Source organism: Vombatus ursinus, unplaced genomic scaffold (genome assembly GCF_900497805.2).
Source record: "Vombatus ursinus unplaced genomic scaffold, bare-nosed wombat genome assembly UNPS02010320.1, whole genome shotgun sequence".
Lineage (NCBI taxonomy): Eukaryota > Metazoa > Chordata > Mammalia > Diprotodontia > Vombatidae > Vombatus > Vombatus ursinus.
The window spans coordinates 4,346,655-4,373,851 of record NW_020950098.1 but is presented as its reverse complement, the minus strand read 5'-3'; the positions used below and the strand labels follow the sequence as shown (position 1 = coordinate 4,373,851).

General features: G+C 37.3%; 1 protein-coding gene across 3 annotated transcripts in view; it reads left to right on the top strand.

Moving 5' to 3' along the window:
- Window positions 1-27,197, top strand: part of MSRB3 (methionine sulfoxide reductase B3) — a 200,361-nt gene that overhangs the window by 157,362 nt on the left and 15,802 nt on the right. For all 3 annotated transcript variants that reach the window (XM_027854185.1, XM_027854186.1, XM_027854187.1), the window contains one exon: window positions 22,406-22,503. In XM_027854185.1, coding sequence (XP_027709986.1) covers window positions 22,406-22,503 — 98 coding nt within the window. The remainder of the gene's footprint in view (window positions 1-22,405; window positions 22,504-27,197) is intronic.

Here is a 27,197-nt window from a genome sequence, read left to right as displayed (position 1 = left end):
TCCTCCACAAAATAGTGAAATTCATATTTCTAAAATGCAGTTTTGACCATGTCACTGCTCTGCTAAGGAAGTTTCATTGGCTTTCTTTTGCCCCTAGGCTAAAATAGAAACGCCTCTGTTTGGTATTTAAGGCCCTTCACAATATAATTTTTAACCTAACCGATTTTCTGATCAATTTCACATTACTCTCTTTCATGCACTTTTTTTTTTGTTTTTTATTTTTTTAGGCAATTGGAGTCAAGTGACTTGCCCAGGGTCACACAGCTAGTAAGTGTCAAGTGTTTGGTCTGAGGCCACATTTGAACTCAGGTCCTCCTGACTTCAGGGCCGGTGCTCTATCCACTGCACCGCCTAGCTGCCCCCTTATAATTTGTTTTTGTTTTTGGTTTGTTTGTTTTTTTATTTTTTTTCATGCACTTTCTGTGGAAGTCAAACTGGGCTACTCATTGGTCCCCATGAACATTTCCTCCCCTTGTTCTGTACTTTAGCATAGGCTTTCCCTCATGCTAGAAATCTACTTCCTCAACTCTACATCTCTGAATCCCTATCCTCCTTGGAGATGCAGAGCTATTCCTTAAACAGTTTCTTGACCTTTCTAGTTTTAATGCTTTCCTCTATTCACTCCCAACTTCTTTGTATTTACTATGTTCATATTTGTTTATATGTGATGTGTGGTTTCCCTCAGTTGTTTTATTTTTATCTTCATGCCACAAGCAATAAATGCAGTGTCTTGTACATAGTAGGTGCTTAATAAATACTTTCCAAATAGAATTGATTCACCTTCAAGGTATCATAAACTTTGAATTTCATATACTAATATTTCTCACTATAATCTACCAAAACATGCCTAAATTCTATGATTTAGGTTGCTGATGCATTTTTATGTGAGCAGTTTTTATGACTTTCAAAAATATTTTGTGATGCAAAGTGTTTAAAAATACAAGCAAGTAGGCATTACCCCAAATGCCAGAATGATAAAATAAGAATTTGTGTAAGGTGATAGTGAAAATTTTCCAAAATGAATTTATCAGAGAGGGATAGTTATCTAAATATGGCTATGGATTATTCATAGTGCATTTTGTTTGATGTGAATTGATTTGTGGCTTTTTAATGTAACATTGAAAAATTTTAATATAATAGAGAGTGAACAATGTTTGATAAATTACTTCAATCTTGCCATGTGTCTGCTGCAAATGCAAAACATCTTTTGTCATGTAAACAATTCCGAGCAATGTTTTTCCTCCAAAAGATTTGTTTTTAATAGCTTTTCCCAGCAATCTGTTCTCTTTCTAAATGTCCATCTGAGACAGATTTCCAAAGAGTGTATTTAAAATTGTGGTTGGGGAGGTAAAGTTTTAACACGTCTTAAAGAGTTGATATAGACCAACCCTTCAGATACATATACATATGCACATATTATGCATATGTATAAAAATGTATGCCTATGTATAAATATAGATATAGACACACAGATACACACTCTAGGAGAATTTTGAGAAGTAATATTTTATTTCAGATTGTCATAAAAGAAAGCCCATTATGTCATGGGATCAGCAATTTTCTCCAGGTTAAGAGAGATTTCATTTTGAGAAAATTGCTTCAATTCAATAGAATAATTTGGAGAATAAATATGCTTCTATTCTCATCAGGGAGGTATTTGGGAGACATTTTGGAGTTTTCTAATGCTCACCTAAAGAAAGGATTTTGATGGTGATTAGACAAAGGGCCCCAAATAAAGCTCTGTCATAAATAGATGTGATTCAGTACTACGGTTGAATTGGTCATTGTTTCAATTCTATTTTGTGTTTCATGAGACAGAGAAGACGATCTTATTTCTTTGAGTCTTCTCATCCTATTTTCCTCCTGGTATTTTCAGGGTCAGTTAAACACAGTAAATAATCTTCACTCAGTAACCAACCCAAATCACCTTTTTCCTGTCTAATGTAGCTAATAAATTCTATACAAACAGTAAACCTCTTGTGGAGTATCCTAACCAATCCTTCACTGAACTGGAGAGGTTTTGTAAGTGAAATAAAACAATCAGCTCAAGTTGAATGCTTTTGGATTGAGGTTACTAGGTCAACACTAAATTTAAAACCCGTTTGAGAGACATTTTTTAATGGCATTTAAAAATGATGGCTAAAGGTTATGGTTTTCCACTGATGTTACTCAGATCCTTTGATGCTGAAAATCTACAACTGACTGATGTGGAAGATATATTTAAAAACATTAACTATGATTTAAACTAAGAAAAGACACTGTTCAGGCCGGGGAAAATAAAGGCCCACTCCCTTCCTTTTGGTTGAAATGAGTTGAGTTCGGTAGTTTTATTGAACCTGAACCAAAAAGGGAATAATTCATAGCTCCATCCACAAAGGGAAACAAGGAAGTGGGCTTCTTTAGGTTTGGAGTTTCAGAAATGTTTGAAATCTTGAGACCATCATAGAGGAAATCCATCCCCAATTACTGATCTTGTGTGTTTGGAGCCATTTAAAAATTCTGCACAGTACTCCAAGGAATTAGGAAAGCCTGCTACAATAAGTTACATTATTAATCTCCAAAGAGTATCAGTACCAGATGTTCACATTGCTCAAGGGATACCTATGTTGTTCTTGACAATCTTTAGTCATATTGTCCTTAATGGGACCAAATGCCTGGAATGATTATGGGTGATAAGGATTTGTAGACTCTACATTTGAAATTCTTAATGAACATTTTTAAAGAATGCATCATCATTTGATAATCAGACAAAATGAATGAGGTGTATTTTTAATTTGGTGCTTGGAAAAGATGGTTAACATCCATAAAACAAACAGGATGGGAAGAAGAAATCCTTTATTTCTCCTTGATTTCCCCACCCTGACCAGTGCTCCAGTAGTAGCCAGGCTCAAATTAAATGATTGATTGTTAATTAAGTCAGATTTTGAAATTAGTTGGTGAAATATTATGTGATATGATGATGATGATGAATTATTAGAGTAAAAGAAGGGATTTAATGAATAAAACCATATTGGCATGTTTAGTGGGCATATTCTCCCCATTCTTCTCATTTGATATATGAAGTAACAGAGTCTAAAGATAGATATGATTGATCTCAAACTTATTTTCTGATGGGAAAAGAACAATAATATAAATAACTAAGATATTAAGGAAAATATGATATATTGCAAGTAGAAACCTGAGCAAAGAGCTGTGAGAAATTGCAGGAGAGAAGTCTTTTTCACCTGGAAGGTTAAGGGAAGGCTTCATGAAGAAGGTAGCATCCAAGTTAGACTTTGAAAAAAAGCAGAGACATTCCATGGGGGACAGCATGAGAAAAGGTAAGGCAATGAGAGAGGGCAGAATGAAGATGGGGAATGGATTTAATACAGTTTGGTTGCGACATGGAATAGTAAAGGGCATTGTATGCTGGAGCCATATTGTAATGAGCTTTGTTTGGATGCCTGGATTGGCAATTTTTCTTCTATTTAGTACGTCGTGTGGAACCACTGAAAAAATTCAGATAGAGTAGTGACTTGTTCTTAGTAATGTATTAGCAAGCATACAGAGATAGTGGGATGTGGAGAGTGTCAGAAAAGGGAAGGACTGGAGGTGGGAAGACCAATCATGAAGCTATCAAAATAGTCAACAGGGGAAGACATGAGGCCCTAATCTAGAAAGGCTATTATGGGAGTAGAGTGTAGGGGGAAATGCAAGAGATACTGACTCAAAATTTGCCTGGAACCTCTGTATTTATATGGTGCTTATTTCACTCAGTGCCTATTTTTAGTCTTTTTTTTTTCCCTCCAAATCCCTTATTCAGATGTCATAATAATGATCTGATTCTGATAGATACTTGTGTATTATTTCAGATTTCTTACTTTTGTTTCTTTTGAGTTCCTGTTGTTGTATGCTACAGTTATTTCTAAGCTAGGCTCCCCCCCCCCCCGGAACAATTTTGCAGTAGTAAAAAGACTATGTATTAAAAACCTGCTTATCCCCTCTCTGTTTATTAATAAATACCACCACACATTTTCTGGTGATTGGAATAGAATGCTGCTAAATTAGACAATTGCAGACAATGAAACTATACTCTTAAGTACTCTAGTAAATAATCCAGTTACTTCACTGGAACCTAAGCAGATTTGTGGGCTTAAAATAGCTGCTTTGGAAAATGGCAAAGAGCATCCTGGCATGGTTATGTAGAAATGCATTGCTTCTATCCAGAAGCAAATGAAATTGAGGGTCATGTTCTTGATAATTCCACGGAGTCCAAACATATGGCATAGTAAGACTCCCCATTATCCCCCTTTTCACCCAACACCAAGTAAAGACATTTGATGAATTTGTGAGATTACTGACTATATACTCCATAACAGCATCATTGGTCATTCGTTACTCAGAGACTTCAGTGTAAAGCTCATTATCAGCTTGTAGCAGATGCCACCCTCTTTCCTTTTCCGAAAACTGAAGTAGTCTTCATCTTCTTGTCTTCCTAACTTATGTACTTTTTTTGTCCATGATATTTCTGAAACCACGGACTAGTACAGCAGTCATCCAGCTCCCCCCCCCCCCCGCTCCCAATATCCTGGAGTGCGGTTTGTCTGGATCTGGTTATTTGAACTCACTTAGGGCATCTAGATTCTCTCTTACTATTTCCTCACTTATCTTGAGTTTCACCTCCCTATTAATCAATTTGCTTCTGTCTTCTGCTGTGAAAATCCTGGTCCTTCTTATAGAAAAGGGAAATAACATGAGTTGCTGTCTCCCACCTTTGTCATCTCCCATTGCAAGTGGTCATTTGCTACCATTGTTTCCATTATTTCCACTTAATAGCTTGTTGTTATTTGTCAGCATCAGAACCAGAAGGACTATTCTTCTCATTGCTTTCATTGGAAGAATGACTCATTAATGCTCTTTGCCAAGCTTGCCTGCTTGGGTTCATGGACCTAATCACCTGAGTATATCTTGTTAATTTATAATGCCATGCCATTATTTCCTTAATCTATTCCTTTTTGGGGGAGGAAGGTTTGGACCTAGGATTTCATCAGTGTAGGGAACTTTTATCAACTCAGATCAACAGATTTTCTGTAATTTCTTTCAAAGAGTTGTCTGAGGGCACTGAAAGATAAACTTGCCGAGGGTCACAAATCCAGGTCAGAGGTAGGCCTAGAACCCTGGTCTCCCTGACTTTGAGGAAACTCTATGTTATATTGCCTTCCTTTGAATAAGGTATACCTTTCTATTGCCATATTTCAGTCATAAGTCCTATCTCACCAAATCTCAGTGATAATACCTTTGAGGTCAAATTTATATCTTTTTGTATGGATCTGTCATTTACTTCATTTATTGCCCATACTTTCCCCATTTGTGTATAGATATGCCAAGCAGTGGATATTTACATCTGTTCCTCTTCTTTCTCTGAACTGACCTCCACTGCAGCAAAGTAGTACTCTTATTCCTTCCTGATTCCCTTTCTCACTTCCCATAAAACCTGCTTCAAATCCTTTCTTTTCTCCAATACCTCCCTCCCATTATCCCATTTCTCTGTTTCTCTCTCTGTCTGCCTGTCTCTCTCTTTTTTCTCTGTGACTCTTACTTTATTGAGAAAATCGAAGCCGTTCAGTGTGAAGCCTCATTGTCTTCATCTCAAAACCCCGTAAAATTGTTGCCGTCTTTTCCCTTAGTTTCTGACAAAGAAGTGACCCTTCTCCTTGCCAAAGTCAGCCCTTCCATATGTGTACTTAGTCCCATCATCTCATCTTCTCCAGCAGATTTGGATCTCAATGATCACCCTCACCCCAAGTCCTCAACCTCTCCTCTCCTTATCTGTTGGTTCCTTCCTTATTGCCTTTGGGACATGCTCAAGTCTTCCCCATCTTAAAAAAATAAACACTCACTAGATCCTACCATCCCTTGAAGCTAACATCATATAGCTCCCCTCCCTTTCTCAGCCACACGCCTTGAAAAAAGTATCTAAATTCACTGCTCCATTTCCTCTCTCATTCATTCCTTAATCCTTTGCAGTATGGTTTCCAACCTCTTTACTCAACTGAAAAGGTGCTCAGTGAAATGGTCCAAAGGTACCGGTGATCTCTTACTTGCCGAATCTGAGAATCTTTTCTCAGTCCTCATCCTTCTCTACTTATCTGCTTCATCTGAAACTTTTGACTACCCTGTCCCTCCTGAATACTCTCTCCCCTCTGAGTTTTTCATAGGCTACTTTCTCCTAATTATCCTCCTACCTCTCTAACCACTCTTCATTTTCTTTTGCTGGCCCATCACAAAGAACAAGCCCTCTAAATTTTGGTGTTCCCCAAGTTTGTATCCTATGCCAATCTCTTTTCTCCTTCAGCATTCTTTTTTGATAACTTAATCAGCTGCCAAGTGTATCTATATCTTTATATAGATGTCTCATACATAGATTGATAGGTAAGATAGATGAATCTGTATGTATATATAGCTCCAGTTTCTCCCCTGAGCATCATTCCCATTATCACTGATTGCCTATTGAGCATTTTAAATTGTATGTCCCAGAGACATCTCAAACTCAACACGTCCAAAATTAAACTCACTAATCGAACCCTCTGCTCTTCAAAACTTCCCTATTTTTGTCAATCACACCATTCTTCCAGTCTCTCAGGCTAATAATATCCTTGTAATCCTTAGACTTCTTACTCTTTCTCCAACTTAAACATCCAGTCAGTTGCAAAGTTTTGCAATTTCTACCTTCTAACTCCCTTTCTCATATCAGACCTCTTCTCCACGCACACAACGACTACTTTCCTTCAGGCCATCACGTCTCTTGGCTAAATTATTACAATAACTTTCTTCCTAATTGGTTTCCCTGCCTCCCATTCCAGTCCCTTCTCTACACTGCTAACTTAAATAATTTTCTTGAAACACAGATCTGGCCATGTGACTCCCTTACTGATTTGCCTTCCTATTACCTCAAAGGTAAAAGATAAACTCCTCTGTTTAGCTTTTAAAGCCCTACACAATCTGGCCCCAACCTATATTTCCAGTACCTTGTATTTTATTGCTCCCTTTACACTGTGATTTGGCCAAACTGGCCTTTTCTTTGTTCCTCATACATGACATTCTATCTTTACCTTCTTATATAAGATGTAGCTCAAACACCATCTTTTACGTGAAGCCTTTACCAATGCCTGCTCCACCCCCAGTTCTCTCTTTTTCAAATGATCTTACATTTAATTACTATGTATGTATTTTATACTAGTGCATATTTAACTACTCTGAATCTATTAACTTTATGCTTTGTATATTTGTGGATATATATACACACATACTTATACCACACACGAGTCATCTCTCCAATTAGAATGTAATCTTCTTGTGAGCAGGGATTGTTTCAATCTTTGTACATTGTATCTATCCCTAGGTGTCTATCTGAAGTGCCTGACACATTTAATGAACACTTGCTGATTGACTGATGAATTATTTCTTGTTCTCCAAGCAGAGCTCAATTTTCTACTTCTAGTGTCTGTCCAAGGTATGTGTTCTGATGGACAAACTCATTGATCTGGCCAATAGGTGTAGGGTGAATGAAGAATACATCATTCGACTTTCCATTATGCTGTGGATGGCTAAACTGATCTCTTTTGAGTGACCTTGTTTCTTCTCCAGGAGGCCTTTTTATATTCCAGGGCTCTGTATTACCACTGTGATGCCCTCCATAAACAGGAACATCAGAGAAACCTGGTCTTTGATGAGGAAAGCCTGTTTTCTCAAGACTTTTTGCACTGGACATCTTCCATGATACTAGTGAACACCATTTTTAATACTTTGCTTAATATTCAGTGATTCTTGAATAAAGTTCATTCCATGGTTGCATCTGTCACAAAATCATGCATCATATTAAGATGCATAGGATACAATTTGTTCAATAGTTTCAGTCATGTCTGACTCTTCATGACCCCTTTGGGGGGTTTTCTTGGCAGAGATACTGGAGTGATTTGCCATTTCCTTCTCCAACTCATTTTACAGGTGAGGTAACTGAGGCCAACAGGGTTAAATGACTTGCCCAAGGTCACACAGATAGTAAGTATCTGAGACTGGATTTGAAGAGTCTTCTTGAATCCAGGCCCAGCTCTCTATCCACTGTGCCACCTAGACCTTTAACACATATTTTGTTCTAAGTCAAATGTTTATGCTAGATGTGGAACTGGATTTGGAATCAGGGAACTGGTATGGATTTCATTTCTGTTCATTGCTATCTCTTTTGTCTTAAGTCATTTTTACCTCTCTGGGCCTCATTTTCCTCATCTGATCTAGTTGACCTCTAAGGTCCATTCCAGGTCAAATGCCAGGATATTTTTGATTTGCTCAATTGACTCTCAGACAATTGTATGACTTTGAAGATGTGGCTTGCTGTAGAAAATTGTGTGTGAAAGCCTCCTGCTTCTTTTCTCTTTATATTTTCAATGAGAACACTCAGTTTTTTCATAGAAAATTCTCATAAAGGTTTTATATAAATAAGAAAATTGCTGATATTTTCTCATTTTACATTTATTTATGAATAGAATCACTCTGATCTTTTTCATTACTTTAGAATATTCTCCTTAATAAAATATCTTGAAAATCTACTCCTGAGTGCCTTCTGTCACCTGTGGATTTCTTCTGTATGTGGATTCAGTCCAGCTGTTCTTACAACTTTATCTTCTTAAGTGTGGCTGCCACTTACTAACATTGGGTACTGAGTTGTAGGGTCTAAATCTGGTGGTTCCACTGTTGTTGTTGATGAGGAGAGATCAATATAGAAACATCAGTTCCATTTTTTATCCATTTGTTGTCCTGTTTTCAAAGGAAATATTTGCTACATGATCTTGCTTTCTTTAGTCTATAGGCCACTTTCTCCTCAGTTATTTTAACTGTTTTTTTTTAGGTTAATGCTACTTATAATTTTTCATCCTGCTCCAAAATTGTTCACAAATAAGTTTTAATGCTAGATCATTGCTCTGTTATGAAGCAGGAAAGTAAAGTCTTTTCAGGAATACAGAATGACATGAATAAAAAGTGTGGAGATGGAGGAGAGGGTACAGAGTTCATTCAAGAACAGACACCAAGTACTTTTGCTAGAGGGGGGCATATAAGATTTATATTATATTATAATATTATTAATATTATATATAATTTATCATATACACTGTGTGGTGCAGTGGAGAGTGCAGGGCCTGAAGTCAGGAAGATTCATCTTCCTGAGTTCAAATCTGGCCTCTTATTAGCTGTGTGACCCTGGGCAAGTCACTTAATCCTGTTTGCCTCAGTTTTCTCATCTGTAAAATAAGCTGGAGAAGAAAATGGCAAAACTCTCCAGTATCTTTGCCAAGAAAACTCCAAATGGGGTCACAGAAAGCTGGACATGACTAAAATGACTGAACGTCAAAGATTTTTGAACAGAAGATTATTCTGGCTATGGTGTAAAAAAAAATAAATTAGAATAAAGAGAGTGAGGAGAAAGATTTATTAGGGTGATATGGTAATAGTGCAGGCACATAGCACTGAGGTAATCTGCTAGGGAAGTTGTGGATTAGAGAGGAATGAATAGATGGGAGAGATTTTGTAGAACTAGATTTGTTAGGACCTGAAAACTGACTGAATGTTAGTGGTGAAGATAAGAAAAAAGTTGGAGGAAACCATACATTTGTGAGCAAAGTTGAATGGTAAGATCAAAGAGACCCCCCAAAAATGAAATTAAGAGGATTTGGTTTAGTACAGATGATCATAGACTTGAGTTTGGCCAAGTTGAGTTTGAAAGGTCAACGATATATCCAGATGTATTTGTTCTCGAGGTAACTGGTAATACAGACCTGGAATTCATGACTGGGGATCAACTTCATACAAATGGTAACTGAAACTTTTGGAGTGAATGAGATTTCCAGAAAACAATGTGTAAAGAGAGAAAATTGGAACCACTGAGAGACCACTCAGTAACAATGTCTGTAACAGGGTAGAAAAAGGATGAGGAGACAGAGAAGGAGTGATTAAAGAGGAGACATAGGAGGAGAACCAAGATTGTGATGTCTTCAAAGTCAAGGAAGGAGAATATATCCAGCAGGTGAGAATGGTTAGCGATGTCAGAAGCAGTGGAGAGAGAGGTCAAGGAGGAGGAGGACTAAAATAATTGATTTAATTTAGCGATTAGGTCATTGATGACTTGGGAGAAAATCATTTCAATAGAATGATAGGGGCAAAAGCCAGAAGGTGAAAAATTAAGGAGATGTAGTAGGTAGTGAAGTAGAGGTCTCAAATACAAATTTTTTTTTTCCTGGAGTTTGGAAGAGGAAAAGAGAGATGGGATAGGATCTAGATGGATTATAAGTGCAAAAAGAAAGCATTGGTAGAATTAGGTAACTCTAAGACTAGAGCTGAAGAATAGTTACTTATGTGTATTGGTAGAGGGGATTTCCTCATTAGGAATTCTTTACATGGATGAAATCACAAGTCCAGATTAAAAAACAAAACACAAAAAACAGCAAGATCGAATGACCACTGACTAACTAGTATGTAGACAATAGGTAACTAATCAATCATTTTCTGTCTGAAAGATAACAGTCACTTCTACATTATGTCACATCTAGTGCCTTCCTACTCCCTTTGAGAAAGAAGAAAGTGCTTAGCATATACAGGAAAGAGTAGTCTATAAGCCTTGGCCTTTCTCACTTCTTTAACACAAATCATATTTTCTGACATTTTAAACTCTTGAGTCATTTGAAGTCTTTAATTACCAAGGTATGTATTGACTTGGCTTGGTCTTCAATCCTTGTAACAGATTTTGGCATATAAACTTATGGATGCTTATTGTGAGTACCGCAAGTTGAAATGACAACAAAACTCACAAAATAGTGTTTCTCATTGTAAATTTGGTACACAATGAAAGCATTTCCATTGACTCCTTGATTTGTCTATAGGAGGAGATATCCTGTAAACCATGCTTCCATTTGGTTGTACTATCTTTGTGTCTTCTAGTTTCCTTGACATGGATATAATTCAGTCCCTCCAGTAGAATGTCATCTCATTAGTCATTGGACAAAGATTTGGGAATAAGAATATCAAAAATTAAATCAATTTCTGTAGTTGGTCTGAGTATTCAATAACTTCACTTTGCCCTCTTTTCCATTATTCATCTATCTGTCTGTTTTATAATTTGCCATGACCAAAAAGTTCATTATCATTCTCACTTCTGTTGGTAATGAACTTTTGGCCTTCAGACCAAATTCTAGGATCCTAATTAAGGTCTTTTCAATTTATTCTCTACTTGCATAACTTTCTAGAACCCTGGCTTACCTCCAGTCCATGATTAGACATCAGGACAGTACTTTTGTGAGTATCTTGTTTCCATGCAATAGATGCTTAATTGTTGTATTGAGGGCGGGAACTCTTTCTACAACCCTCTAATAGAAAGCACAGTTAGCCTACACATGTTAGCTCTCCAATAGATGTTTGTTGATTGATTGGTTTGTCATCAACTGTATTCCAAGCAATAGGGAGGATTGTTTAAATCTTTACCTGGATTTTGGGTTTCTTCAACTAAACTACAGTAGTAGTTTAAAAAAAAATCAATGGAGCAAATACTAGATAGGGGAGACCTGGTTGGATAGAAGTACATCTGAAAAAAAAAACCAAACTTAGGCATTTTAGTTAAAAGATAAAGGAAATTTGCTTGACAGCAGTGCATGTGAAAAATTAAAAAAAAATCCTAGGCATTTTGGTTGCCCATATTTTCATTACAAGCATGTGTGTGTGTGTGTGTGTGTGTGTGTGTGTGTGTGTGTGTGTGTGTATTATATATATATACATATAATTTTATTTTATACTCTTTTTATAGATCATGGGAGATAATAATCTCATTTTTGCTCTCAACTGGTAAAATAGCAGAGTATTTTATTTAGTTCTAGACACTCCATTTTAAGACAGACATTAATAAATCGGAGGTTATACAGAAAAAAAGTGACCAGAATGGGGGAGGAGGAGAAGATGGGATATGTCTGGATGCCATGTCTTATGAGGAATGTTAGACGGGGCTAGGGATGTTTAGCCTGAAAAAAAAAAAACTAAGAGGGTAGGGGTTGGGAATTGATAAAAGATTTTAGGTATTTGAGGGCTGTCATGTGGAAGAGAGAGTAGACTTACATTATGTTATTCCAGACAGTAGAAATATTCCCAATATATGAAGGTATAGATTGTGATTCAACATAGAGGAGACCTTCCTAACTATCAAAGCAGTGTAATAATACAAAAAGCAGGCCTGCGAAATAAGGTCTCCATTGCCAGAAATATTTAGCCAGATACTAGATACTTATCTTTTGACGATAGTATAAAAAGAATTCCAGCATTGGGTGGGACTTCTCAGCTTCCCCCTAACTCCAAGATGCATTGAACCCCTGAGATGTGTTCTTTCTGTTTTTATCTACCTATCAATTTGTAACCGTGTGAAATAATGCAAAAGTCATGAAGTCTATGTGTCAAGGAAGGGGTAGGAAATATTTCAGATGACTAAGAAAGATAATTTGTATCACTCATTGTCTGTATGTTGCTTTTTAATTAGAGGGTGAGGGCCTTGACATGAAGGCCTGTGTTGCTTTTTCCATTTGTATCCCCATTGCTTAGTACAATGTAACATTGTGCTCCATAAGCACCTTTTTTTTTTTTTATTAATTCATTTGCATGATTTGCAATTAAGGTAGAACACTAAAGTTATTTTTTCCTATGAAGACGGTGGATGTTAGCCAAAACTGTAAAGATAAAGTTTATTCTAGCATCACCCCTTCTCAGTGCACTTTTAGCTTCTCTTTTCACTCTCTTTTGTCCACTCCCCTGGGTCCCCAATTGGCTCAGACTTGATGTTTCTGGCACATATCTCTCTACCACTGCTACTAACATCCAGAATTCATCTCTGTCAAGTCCTTGCTCCATCACTGAAATTAAGTTGTATTGTAATCTCCCTTTCTGGGAACCATATTTTCTGTTTCTTCCAAGTAACTAATTTGGTGAATTATCCATTCTAAGGCATTAGTAGGCAAAGGATGAGGTCACTCATTGTTCCTGATTAGTACATTTGTGGTTTAACAAGAGGAAGGAAGAAAGTAAGGATTTTATTGAGTTTTCACGATGTGCCAGGGACTGTGCTAAGTAACCACTTTACAAACATTATTTTATTTTCTTCTCAGCAGGTCTGGGAGGTAGGTGGCATTATTATCCCTGTTTGATAGTTGAGGAAACTGAGGCAGCGCGGAAGGTAAGTAATTTGTCCAGGGTCACACACTTAAGCCAGTGCCTGAGGCCAGATTTGAACTCAGTCTTTCTGACTTCAGGATCAGTCAGAAACTATCCACCCAGCTACCTCATCTTGGGAAAAGAACCATTTGTTCTTTTCTTGTTGGGGTCTAATCTGACCCAGGAATGAAAGGGATAAACAAAGATGCAGTCAGTAAATCAACAGACAATTATTCACTGGTTAGTAATGAAACTAGAAGGTGGAGCAGGTTTAGAAAGGAAGATAATTAGCTTGGTATTAATTAGATAGTGTTGCATTTGAAGGGCCAAGGTGACATCCTCATGGATGTTTGCTGATGTCAGGTGGGGAAGCACATTCCAGATAGATTCCAGCTGAGGAGTTTGAACTGGAGACACAGGTTTGGGAGTCAGCTGCATTTAGTCCTTTATTCTAGTCTTTAATGAAGAGGTAACCTTGGGAACCTTCCTTCTATTTACAGGGCCAGGCTTCTTACCTTTTATCCCCCTCCATGCACTCTATGATCCAACTCTATTGGTCTATTTACTGTATTGCACATACTACAATTCGACTGTTTGTTGTTGTTGAGTCATTTTTCAATCATATCTGACTCTTCATGACCTCATTTGGGGTTTTATTGGCAGAGACACTTGAGTGGTTTGCCATTTCCTTCACCAGCCCATTTACAGATGGGGAAACTGAGGCAAACTGAGTTAAGTGACTTGCCCAGGGTCACACGACTAGCAAGTGTCTGAGGCCAGATTCCTGACTCTACACTTAGTGCTCTATCCATTGTACCACCTAGCTGTTCCAATTTCATTCTTATCTCCATGCTAGCATGCACTCCTTCCTTACTTCCACTTCTTAAAATACTTGCTTTCCTTCAGTTCAAATGGCAACATCTTCTTTAAGCTTTTCTTGCATACCTCCCTTCCTCCTACCCCTCAGCTGCTAGTGCTCTCTTTCCCAAAACTGCCTTGTATTCATTTTGTGTATATTTATATATGTCCATGTTCTCTCCCCTATTAGAGTGTAAACTTCTTGAGGACAGGGAGTGTTTCACTTTAGTCTTTTTCAGTCTTAGAACAATGATTCACGCATAGTTGGGGTGTCATAAATGCTTGCCATGGTCTGAATTAAATACTTAAAGAAATTAATTCAGACTATTAATTAGAAGGACAAATACTGAAGCAGAAGCTTAAATACTTCAGCCACATAATGACAAGATGGGACTCATTGGAAAATAGCCTGATGTTTGGAAAGACTGAAGGCAAAAGGATGCAAAGGATAGGGTGTCATAGAAGCAACAAACATGAACTTGGATAGACTTCGGGAGATAGGGGAGGACAGAAGGTCCTGGTGTGCTGTGGTCCAGGAGCTCAGGAAGAGCTAAACAGAACTGAACCGCACCAACAAATGCTTGTTGCTTAATTGTTTACTATGTACTGACGATTTGCTAGGTGTCAGGGAATGATGAATGAATAAATTAGAGGCCCTTGATACTTTTGCACTTATGTTTGGGATACAGGACTCATACCATAAAAAATGGATAGTGAGGGGCAGCTAGGTGGTGCAGGGGATAAAGCGCCTCCTGGATTCAGGAAGACCTGAGTTAAAATCCTGTCTCAGAGACTTACTACCTGGCTAACCTCGGGCAAGTCACTTAATCTGTTTCAGCCTCAGTTTCTCCATTTGTAAAATGGGGATAATAACAACCCACCTTGCAGGGTTATTGTTTGGAGGACCCACTGAGTTAGCATATGTAAAGTGCTTTATAAACCTTAAAGTACTATTTAAATGTTGTTGTTCAGTCATGTCAGACTCTTTGTGACTCCATGGACCATACTATCCATGGAGTTTTCTTAGCAAAGATACTGGAGTGGTTTGCCATTTCCTTCTCTAGTAGACTAAGGCAAAAAGAAGTTAAGTGACTTGCCCGGGGTCACACAGCTAGTAAGTGTCTGAGGCTGGATTTGAACTCAGGTCTTCATGACTCTGGGCCCACCACTCTATCCATTGAGCCACCCAGCTGCCTTCTTTTTAAATGTTGTTGCTGTTGTTATCGTTAATGATAGCATGTAGGTTTCTATATACTTCTGCACAGGAGTGGTCCTGAATTGAGTTACCAGAGTGGAAAGGAAACCCTAAGAGGCAGCTAGGTGGTATAGTAGATAAAGTGCTAGACCAGAGCTCAAATCTGGCTTCAGACACTCACTGTGTGACACTGGACAAATCACTCAATTGGTATCTACCTCAGTTTCCTCATCTATAAAACTGGAATAATAATAGCATCTACCTCCCAGAGTTATTGTTTTGGTAAAATAAAATTTGTAAAGTGCTCTGTAAATCTTAAAGCACTATATGTGTTGCTGCTGCTGCTGATCATAATGTCTCAAGTGAAACTTTTCATCATCTCCCTAAAAGTTGGCCAAATAGGAGCCAAAGCCAAGAAGTAGAAATGGACAGAGCCATGATTTACAGAAGTAAACCTTGTCCTTGAACTTTTTTAATACTGTTCTTATATGGAACTGTGCAAGTATGTAAGAAGAGGTTTGCCTCTCTAGAAACCCCCAGTTCTTTTCCTTTATGGTGGGACATCCATCCCAAAGAATTTGGAGGGATGTCTAAAAGGAAGGTAAAAAAAGAGCAGAAAGAAAAGTTGTTGTGACTATTCATGGTCTTGGCTACAAGTACTTTGAGTAAGTTGAATAAAATAAAACTTGTCTTTCCTTTATTGTATTGTTAGCCAGAGTGCTTGCATGGGAGCTAAGGGTCTCTTTACTTTTATTATAAAAGACATGAGCTATATATTTATGCTGGCAGGATAAAACCCTCGGCCAGAGCAAAATGAGCTAAACTCTAATGTTCTTGGGGTGTGACTCTGGGTGAGAGCATGAGCCAAAGAAAGGAAGAGATATGAGAATTCTGTTTATGCTACACCAGGTGGGGAACTTGCAGCCTTGAGACTCAAGTGCGGCCCTTTGACTGAACAAATCCTCTTAATAAAAGAATTTGTTCTGTAAAACTTGGACTCAGTCAAAAGGCTGCACCCAAGGACCTAGAAGGCCACATGTGGCCTTGAGGCAACAGATTCCCCGCCCCTGGCCTACACCTTTAGTTCTGGTGCACACAGATAATTACACTGATGATGCTCAGTGCAATTGCATGTTAGAACCCATACCATAATTTTCATTTATTCAATTAATATTTAGTAAGCACCTCCTGATGGGGTTGGGATCTGGGCCCCAGAAAGGAAAAACCTTGGACTTTCCTACATGGCCAAAACTCTGGCATTCCCCTGAGGCTATAATCCCATCAACCTGCCTTTCATTGGGGACCTCCCTATGGCCCCAGGTCACTTCTCCATTCTCCCTTGGCCACGTGGTCCAGGTCCCTGGAGTTCTATTACCTCATAGACTACTTGGCCACTCCTAGATCCCTCCCATAGACTTTCTGTATGTAAGGTCCACCTTGTCTCCATTAAGAGGCTTTGATTCTTAAAATCTAGCCACTGCTGAGACTCTTATAATCTAGCCACTACTCAGATTCCTAAAATCTAGACACTTGCTCAGAGTTTTGTAATCTAGCCACTGCTGAGATTCTTATAATCTAGCCAATAAGCCAATAGTTTACTGATGTTCAGACTCCTTAAGAGTCTGCCCAATATGATGGATGTTCTCATAAACCTTGTCTTTGGCTGAAAGAAGGCTTGAGTTGAATTCTTTTGGGCAGGATCTACATGTTGTGATTTTGGGGTCCCAGCACCCCTGAACCCCTAAACCACATCACTACTATGTGTCAGGCATTATAGGAGGTGCTGAGAAAACAGAGACAAAAATAAGTCCACCTCTGATGGGAGTTTGAAGTCTATTGGGTGGGGGACATGCATATGACTTAATGCAAATTGTAAACAAAGTAAAAACAAAGGAATTAGGGGGGACACAAACAAAAGAGAGATTCAAGAAAGTGTTTGCATAGAAATTGACACTTTGCTGAGCTTTGGAGGAAGCAAGGGAGGTGAGAGGCAGGGGTGACATGGTAGTGCATTCCAGGCTGTGGGTACAGCTTGGTTAGTGACATGATGATGATAAGGTGTCATTTACGGGGAGCAGCAGGGAAGCTAGTTTGCCTGAACTGGACAATAATGCACAATAAATCTAGAAAGGCTGATAGGAGTTTGAATTCCCTGATTATCTGCTTTACTTGTACTGTATCTGCCCTATTTAACATATATATTTAAATATGTAAATTCATCAAGGAGAAGAAATTCATTGATTTATGTTTGCAAGTAGCGCCCTGATTCTTGAGAATAATGGGTCACTACTTGAAAAGAACAGTGCTTTGAAATAAGAAAGAGAATAGGCCCAAATCTAGCCCCATCAAAGAGAAACAAAAGGGCAGGCCAGCCCTGTTTATGCAGGTTTTCACATGACTTTCCTTTTAAAAGAATGTGGACTGCATCCAAAACAAATAATATTTTGTTAGATGGGAAGACCAAAAGCAAAAGCAAAAAGCAAAAAGGAGGAGGATGGATGATCTTTCTTTAATGTCAAAACTGACATAAACACATCCCCCCCCAACCCTTTTGCTCAAGATAATTTTCTCAACAAGACACAGATTGCTCCAGTCTCTGCATATCAGCCTTTGAAGCAATTTCCTTATTATTAGGAGTGGGGGCAGGGTTTCCTTTGAGGATTTTTACCGCAGTGAAGAGTTCCTCCTTTAAATACTTTCACATGATGGGGGGAATTCCTTGTTCAAAGTACTGTCATCACTGGGGATTTTCAGCCATTTATTGTAGATGAAGGCCTTCCTTAGTTTGATTGTCAATAGTGACTCACCTTGGCCTTATGTGTAGTAGGTACTTAATAAATATTTCATAAATGAATTAAAGAAAATGAATTCATCTGAGCTGTCCAGGGAGGTTTGTAAGGATATTCGCTTTTTAAGGACTGCTGGAAGGAAGTCCCCTCCTGCTTTTTGTTTATCTTACTGAGAGTTTAAATGTGCTTCTCTCTCTTTTTAAAATTGTGTTTTCACTTTTATTGTGAGTTTAACCAACATCAACAAACATGAGAATTCCAATACAGAGAACAGAAAAAGAGAATTGTGCATGGAACAATGAATGACTATTAGCTATGGTTTGTGTCTATTAAGTTTAATACAATAGTTACAAAACTGTCATACTTACATGACTTCTGCTGAAATTCCTCATGTTCTCTTTTGTGTATTGTTTTAATGTTTCATTGATGCTTTTATTCACCTGCTCCCCCATCCCACCCATCTTTCCTATCAACAAAAACATTCTCTTATGACAAATACAAATGGTCAAGCAAAACAGATTCACACACTGGCCATATCTGAAAATGTTAGCCTCATTCTGCGCCCCTACTCAGGCCACTCTCTGCCAGGAAGTGGGAGGTATTCTTCATCAGTTTTCTGAAGACATGATTGGTCATACTAACTACCGAGGTTCTCAATTCCTTCATTATAGAAATTGTTCTCCTGGTGCCAATCATTTACTCTGTATCAGGCTGTACACCTCTTTCCAGCTTTCTCTGAATTCAACCCTTTTGCTGTTTATTATGGTCCAATACCATTTAGTTACATTCATATAGGGAAGGAGAAGGGAATAAGCATTTATGTAGCACCTAGTATATGTCAATCACTATGCTAAGTGCTTGACAAGTATTAACTCATTTGATCCTTAGAACAACTTTGAGAAGTATCACCATTTTATAGTTGAGGAAACTCAGGTTCCCTGCTATAGGCTGTCTGGACAATGCACTTCTCCATTTCCTTGAGCAGTCTCCTACTGGCAGCTGGCTTTGTTTCATCCAATGGCACCGGCAGGATTTTGAAGCCAAAGTGACTTCGAGCCTCTTGGAGGGCCCCATTGTAAGTGCAGACTATCTGGGGGCAGAGTCCTGTCAATCTTCTAGAGCAGTAATCTATCAGAAACCCCTTATGACCCTTGCCAAATTTTGGTTAAGATCCTGTTGGCTTTAGGCCTTTTTAAATTAATGTTGTCAATGGCTTCAAAGGTGCATCTCTGCTTCAAACACCCAAAGGTTTTTTGGACATCTTGGGCAGTCCTGGACTGAGCAAAGGAGCTTACTGGTGTTTTCCTTTGGTTTTCTTGGTTATTGTTTAAATTGGCACCCTTTTAAATCTTAGCAGGGATATTTGTCAGGGGAACTGGACACAGCTAAGACATCACCATCTTAAAAGGAAGTCCAAGTGAGCCTTTTTTGAAAAATGAATGATAACCCAAGGGCTGCAGAGCTTTTAATATGGCTGCCCACCAGTTTTCTTTTAGACCTTCCCATCCATAAGCTGTAGACAGTATATTGAATGTTTACTTAATGAATTTCCTCCCCAGCTTGAAAGGTATACTGTCCATTTCATATTGGTTTTGAAATGTTAATCCCCACAATGCTTCTTTTTCTCAGAGTCCCTCCCAGTGTTTAGATGGTGCCAAGGTAAACAAACAAATTTCACTTTTCAAGCATCAATGCTTAAGTAGCACACATTGAAACCATTTGAGGACTTCCATGCCATCCCACTTGACCTAATCCTTTATGACACTCTGGAGACATCTCAAACTCAACATGTGCAAACCAAACTAATTATCTTTCCCCTAAAACTACTTTCTCTTCCAAACTTCCATATTTTTGTCAGAGGTATCTCTACTCCTCCACTCTCTAAGTTTGTAATGTTGGCATTATACTCCTTTCCTTACCTTCTCCCTTACTTCCCTCAACCCACATAGTTAGTCCATTGCAAACTATTGCCATTTCTATCATCCTAATATCTTTTGCATTTGAGTCCTTTTTTCTAATCACACAGTAAGCATCTTATTTCATGCCTTCACCGCTTCTTAGCTAGACCATTTAAAAGAATTCCAAAATTGGCCTCCCTTTCCAACTTTCACCCTATCCAACCCATCTTTCATGCCTTGAGTACAGTTCTTATCAAGTCATAACCCCTTACTCAATAAATTTCACTGGCTCCCTATTATCTCTAGGATAAAATTTTTTAATTTTTAAATCCCTTCACAACCTAGCCCCATCCTATATTTTCAGCCTCAATATACATTTCTCCTTGTTGGGTAGCTCTAATTCAGTCTGGTCTGGTGGTTCAAGCTTGGCATCAGAACAAAATGAAACACTAGCAGACCATCTTCTTTTTAAAACTATTTCTATCCTTATGTGGTTTGGAGTGCTGAGAACCCCAAAATGGAAAGGTACAGGGGTCTGCCTTGAAAGAATTTGACCACTCAAGGCTTCTTTCAGTCAGAGTAGTGAGGAACTTCAGGTTGCATCTGGTTTAGGTTAATTTTGAGCTCATGGTGGTATATTGTATAAGATGTTAGTCTAAATTTAGTTTCTGCCAAACTGCTTTACAGTTTTCTAAGCAGTTCTTGTAAAAAATAGAGTCCTTTACCTAACAATTTATGTCCTTGGCTTTATAAAACATTGGGCTAATGCTTTCAACTGCTTATTTCTTGCTTATATCATCTGTTCCATTTATCCTCTTTCTTCTTAACCAGTAGCAGATAGTTTTAAAGACTACTCCACTTAAGATCTAGGAATGCTAAGCCTTCTTCATTCATATTTATCATTATTTCCCTTGGGATTCTGGACTTTTCATGCATTGAAATCAAATTAGTTACTATTTTTTCTAGTTCTATGAAACTATTCCATTGGCATAGCACTAAATCTATAAATTATTTTAGGTAGTAATGTCACTTTTATTATAGTGACTCAGTCCAAACAGGAGCTGAGCTGTGAATATTTTTTAAATTGTTTCTGTCCCTGTTTCTGTAAAAAAGTATTTATATAAATCTTGTATGTGTCTTGGTAGGTTAAAGACGGGCTCTTCTAAGCCTATATTTTTAGGAGTTTTAAAATAAGTGAGTTTCATATTTTGTTAAAGGCAGCATTTTGTTAAAGGTTATGTACCTTTTGAAATAACTGTGTGGTTTTTGTAATCTTTGTCATTTATATGATTATAAGATTAATTGTGCTAATTGTTTCCCCAGTGTTGACTCATCTCTGGGGTGTTTCCAACTTGATGATAGTAAATTATTTTCATGTATGTTATTTTAGTCTCCTCTACCTTTCTGTATAGGTATGTGTGTAAAATAATTTGTGCATGCATTTAATGGAAGAAAACACAAACAATATTATAACATTAATTACCTGTTGGGATAGAACATAGAGAATGGGACTGGTGATTTTTTATAGAGTTTCTTGTGCAGATCATTGGAAAACATCTTCATTAAGGGTGCGTTCAAGGTGAGATTTGATCAGAGTCTCTTTGACTTAACCCTGTTACCTACTTTTTCATTAGTTCAACATGTTTGAAATTGTAGTCATCACTTGGGTACTGGCACATTGGAACAAAATACCACATTGCTGTCAATAAATAACTTAAAATGGTGATAGACATAAGAAAAAATTTTTATTTCAATACTTTAAGAAGATGTGAGTTTATTGATGATGGTTCTGCATCTACCAGTTCCGATCATCAACATTTAGCAGTTACTAGATGAACTTTCAAAATGAAAATAGCCACAAAATTTCATCACTTTGTAGCCAAACTATCTATTTATGTATCTTTTATCTATCATCTATTATCTTTTATCTATTGATCTATCTGTTATCATCTGTATTTATCAATCACCCATATCTTCTATCTACCATCTATTTTATCTATCATCTCTTATCTTCTGTCATTTATCTATCATCTTTTGTTATCTGTATTATGCTTTCTTTTTTCCCCCCCTTCAAGTTAAGTGTGAGTCATATATTAAGGATTTCTGTACTATGTTTTTTTCAGTTGTGCCTGACTCTTCATGACCTCATTTGGGGTTTTCTTGGTGAAGATACTGGAGTGGTTTGCCATTTCCTTCTCCAGCTCATTTTATGGATGAGAAAACTGAGGCAAACAGGGTAAAGTGACTTGCCCAGGGTCACACAGCTAATAAGTGTCTGAAGCCAGATTTGGACTCATGAAGATGAGCCTTCTTGACTCTTGGCCCTGTGTTTTATCTACTGTACCACCTAGCTGCCTATCCTATGTTTAGTATATCTTTAAAATTACATTTGTAACTGAAAGCCATTTATCTCATTCTCTCTCTTTTTATTTTTGTACCTTTCTCCCCAGGTTGGCCCTCATTCCATGATGTGATAAATTCGGATGCAATTACATTCACTGATGACTTTTCCCATGGGATGCATAGGGTTGAAACAAGCTGCTCTCAGGTCAGTTAACAACACGTGAAATTCATTGACTGCAAAATACAGCTTTTACCTATGCATTGGGAAATGCACCCAAGACTTGTGATTGTGTCAAGTCAAGTTACCAAAGCCAAGTGATCATTTACAAGAATGATGGATGAGCAGCTTAATAAAAGTGGGGGGGGGGGGGTGGTGGCAAGGAGGAAGGAGGAAGGAGGGGAGGAAGATCCACTTCACTTACCTCAGACCTCAAGGAGTGAACTGTCCTTAAGGCATCTGAGGATCCCTAATACATCCTTACTTGACCTCATGTGGGAAATACTGTTCCCTCTCAGCCTTATCCACTTCCTAATACTTGGGCACAATGCCTCTTTTAGAAATATTCCATCCTCTGCACACCAGTCTCTGAAGCCCTCAAAAACAGGCTTAATCTAAGTGTGTGTTTGGTTCTCCTCACCCTCTCCTTTTGTGCCTCCATTCTTGGTCCATTCATAATGTAATTTACCCCATCAATTACTATTTCTAGTGTAAAAGTATACTCCCCTCCCTTTCAGGATGAATAATAATTGGGATAGCAAAACCAGTACTGACCATTGGAACTTGTAGGGCTTTATGATTAGAAAAAAAATACCTAATGTTCTCATTTGATGTTTGCAGCAACCTTATTAGGTAGTAAATATGTTACAATAAAATTTGCATTCCATATCTGACAAAGCTGCTGTGGTGAAGCACTTTGTACACCTTAAAGGGGGCATATTCAGAAATGTTGCATATCATGTCCTCATCTTTGTTATTGGTATTAGCATAATTTCATTCTTCTCATCTTTATTGATGGGGGGGTTCAGACAGAAATGCTCTTGAGACAAATTGCTGTCCTACTATTATGTGCTTTTTGTAGTTGAAAAAAAGCATTAGGACATAAGCTTATAATCTGTAGCTTCTGGAAAGCATCCTTTGGTACAATTCCAGTAGCAGCCAAGATAAAAGGGGTGATATAGTTGTCATCCTATTCCACATGGTTCTGGTTTCATCTAGTAGGTCTCTATATTTTGAAGGCTTTTCATTCTGTGTAGTTTAGAGAATATGAGTATTTGTTATGGAGACATCTACTGAAACATTTTTTCTTAAGTTTTAATAAATCAGTTTTACATAGTGTAGGCCAGAGGTATCAGACTCCAGCTGGTAAAACTCCTGTGTGAGACCTGAACCAGATTAAAATGTAGACATACAATATAACACAGATAATGTTAATTTATAGTTTTCTAAGTCAACATGTGGCCAGCAGGAATTCTGAGCCTGATACCATTGTTTTTTGTGAATGTAGACAACATCTCATTCTCTGATAATGATTCAGTTCCAATGCAATTAGTCTGTTGAGTCGTCTAGTATATTTGAGGCCAGTATGAGGTTTTGTTGCTTCTCAGTCTGTGAAGGGACCTGAAAGCTTTGGACCTGAAAGGCATTTATTAGTAGATGGTAAATTTTTATAGTTTGCAAGTGATATTTCACAGCTTTGACTTTTTCTCTGCATAATCTACCCTAATCATTGCACAAGGGTCCCGAAGGGAAAGAAACCCTGATGGCAATGACTGGGTGCTGACATGGGATCATAAACCCCTGTTTCCAAAAGCAAATCCACACAACCTTGCAATTCGTTATTGTTGTTGCTGTTATTATTATTGTTACCCCATTTTACAGATGAGGAAACAGAGCCTCAGAGTTGTTAAGTGAATTTCTCAAGGTCATATGGCCAGTAAGAGACAGAGTCAGTATTATACCTTGCTCTCCTGACATACAGACTAATGCAACCTCATGCCATATTAACAACATAGGGTCAGAACTGGCAACGCTGAACCACAAGAAGAGATTTGTAGGAATTTTGAGTGTGTGTGTGTGTGTGTGTGTGTGTGTGTGTGTGTGTGTGTGTTGGACCTCCTTGGCAGGCTGGCAAAGTCATATAGTGAATGTTTTTAAATACATAAGATTACAAAAGAATCGATTATATTGAAATATTATATATACATACATACATATATACATACATATACACATATATATATGTACACACACATATACACACACACACATATAATTTGGTGAGGCAATTGGAATCAAGTGACTTGCCTAGGGTCACACAACTAGTGTCAAGTGTTTGAGGCTGGATTTGAACTCAGGTCCTCCTGACTCCAGGGCTGGTGCTAAAATAAATAAATAAATATATATATATATATATACACACACACACACACATATATATATGTGTATATATATGTATATATATATGTATACACACACACACACATATATACATATATATATATGTTTTTTGTTCTAGGCAATAGGGTTAAGTGACTTCCCCAGGGTCACACAGCTAGTAAGTGTTATGTGTCTGAGGCCAGATTTGAACTCAGGTCTTCCTGAATCCAGGGCTGGTGCTCTATCCACTGCACAACCTAGCTGTCCCCTAAAATATATATATATTCTTAAAGTTAACAGTCCTCACAATAAGAACCCCTAATAGGCAAAACATAACAACTTTAAAATACTGGAAGGGCCATCAGGATTTATTATTTTTATCATCATCATCATTATTATATCGTTCTTGATTATTGTTGTCATCATCATAGTTATTATTCTTATTAATAGTAACATCACATAATGAATCAATTAATTGATTGGTCAACAAGCATTTATTAAGTGATTGCTATGTGCCAGGCACTGTGCGAGGTTTCAGCCATCCAAATAAAAAGAATGAAAGAATCTCTATTCACAAGGAATTTACATTCTGTTGGATAAACAGGATTAAAATTCTACCTCTGACACATACATACTATCTGTGTAACCATGGGAAAGTCACTTAACCACCTGGTGTCATAAGCAACTTCATTAGACTGAAAGTTATAGATAAATTGCAGATCTATTTTGATGGAGGGAGTTTTTACATCAGTGAAATTCCAGTTTTGAACAACAATGAAAAAAAAAAAAAGGACTTAACTCCAAAAAAGCCTGCAACATGTCTGCCTCTCAAACACCTTCCCCAGCCCCTCCCCCCACAAAAAATACAATTTTAATAAGAAAAATTTTAGATGAGCAGTAAAAGAGAACTTTAAGCTATTATAAACTAAACTAAGTTCCTGGGGAAAATGTGAGAACCTCTTTCTAGTGAAAATGCTATGTTTTAGTTGTGATATTTTAACTGTGGTTTTTTCATGGAGAAGGAAAAAATAGAATTGATAACCTTTCAAGGTTCCTTTCCATTCAGTGATCTTAAGCTCAGCTTCACTCCATGAACTTTTCTGATATCTTTACTCAGAGCATACTCATGAAGCCTAGCAAATCAACCCAAGAGAAGTTATATTTTTTTAAATTGCAAAAATGATATGGAAATTATAATTCTGAAATATATTGTTTTTTTTCAAATGCTTATAATTTTAGTTTCCAGAGCCATGAAGAAGAACAGTGATTGGACTACTTTCGAAGACCAATCACTCTCTCCTTACCACATATATATATATATATATATATATATATATATATATATATACACACACACACACACACACACACATGTATATATATATGTATATACACATACACACATACATATATATGTACATACATACATACAAATATATATACACACAAATATATATATACAAATGTATATATACAAAATATATATATATAAATTAAACATCATACTGACCCATCTTTCCAAATACCAGTTGTGAATAAGTAAATTTTCTCAAATAAGATCTTTATTTTTCAACATTTGATTTAATAACCATTAAAACATAAATTTTACTGAGCAACAAGAGCATTGTGTTTGAAATCGTGTTTTGAAACTTGTCAGTTTCAGAATATGTTGCAGCCCGTAATCTTCCCCTTTATGCGAGGGAAATACTAATTATTTTAAGAAACTTTTTTTTAAAAGGGCAAGTATTATTTATTGAGATTAATTATTATACAAATGCAAGCCATAGTTAGTGAAATTTGATTTTTTAAGAAGTCTGGCTAAAAGCTGTGATTACTAAAAGGGTCAGCTAATTCTTCGTGTTTATTTAATACCTTCAGGTTTACAAAAAGTGCTTTACGTGTGTTATCTCATTTGATCCTCACAATAATCCTGTGAAGTAGGTACTATAGGTAATATTATTGCTGCTGTTATTGTTTTTATTGTTGGAAAACTGGATGGTGCAATGGATAGAATCAGGAAGACTTGGGTTCAAATATAGCCTTAGATAATTAATAGCTGCGTGATCCTGGGCAAGTTAAATTCTGTCTGCCTCAGTTTCCTCTTCTATAAAATTGAGGTCATACTAGCATCCACTTTCCAGGGTTGGCGTGAGAATAAAATGAGATAATATTTGTAAAGCACTTTGCAAACTTTAAATTGCTATATTTATACCAACAATTGTTGTTGTTGTTATTGTTATCATTATTAGGCAGCTAGATGATTCAGTAGACACAGCACTGGACCTGGAATCAAAATAAACCTGAGTTCAAATCCACCTTTAGGCACTTATAACTGTGTGACCCTGGGCAAGTAGCTTAACCTCTGCCTGTTTCAGTTTCTTCATTTGTACAGTGGGAGCACTCCTAGGGTGGCTGTGAAGATAAAATGAGATAGCATATAAATCACTTTGTAAACCTTAAAATGCCATATGAACACTATCTATCTATCTATCTATCTATCTATCTATCTATCTATCTATCTA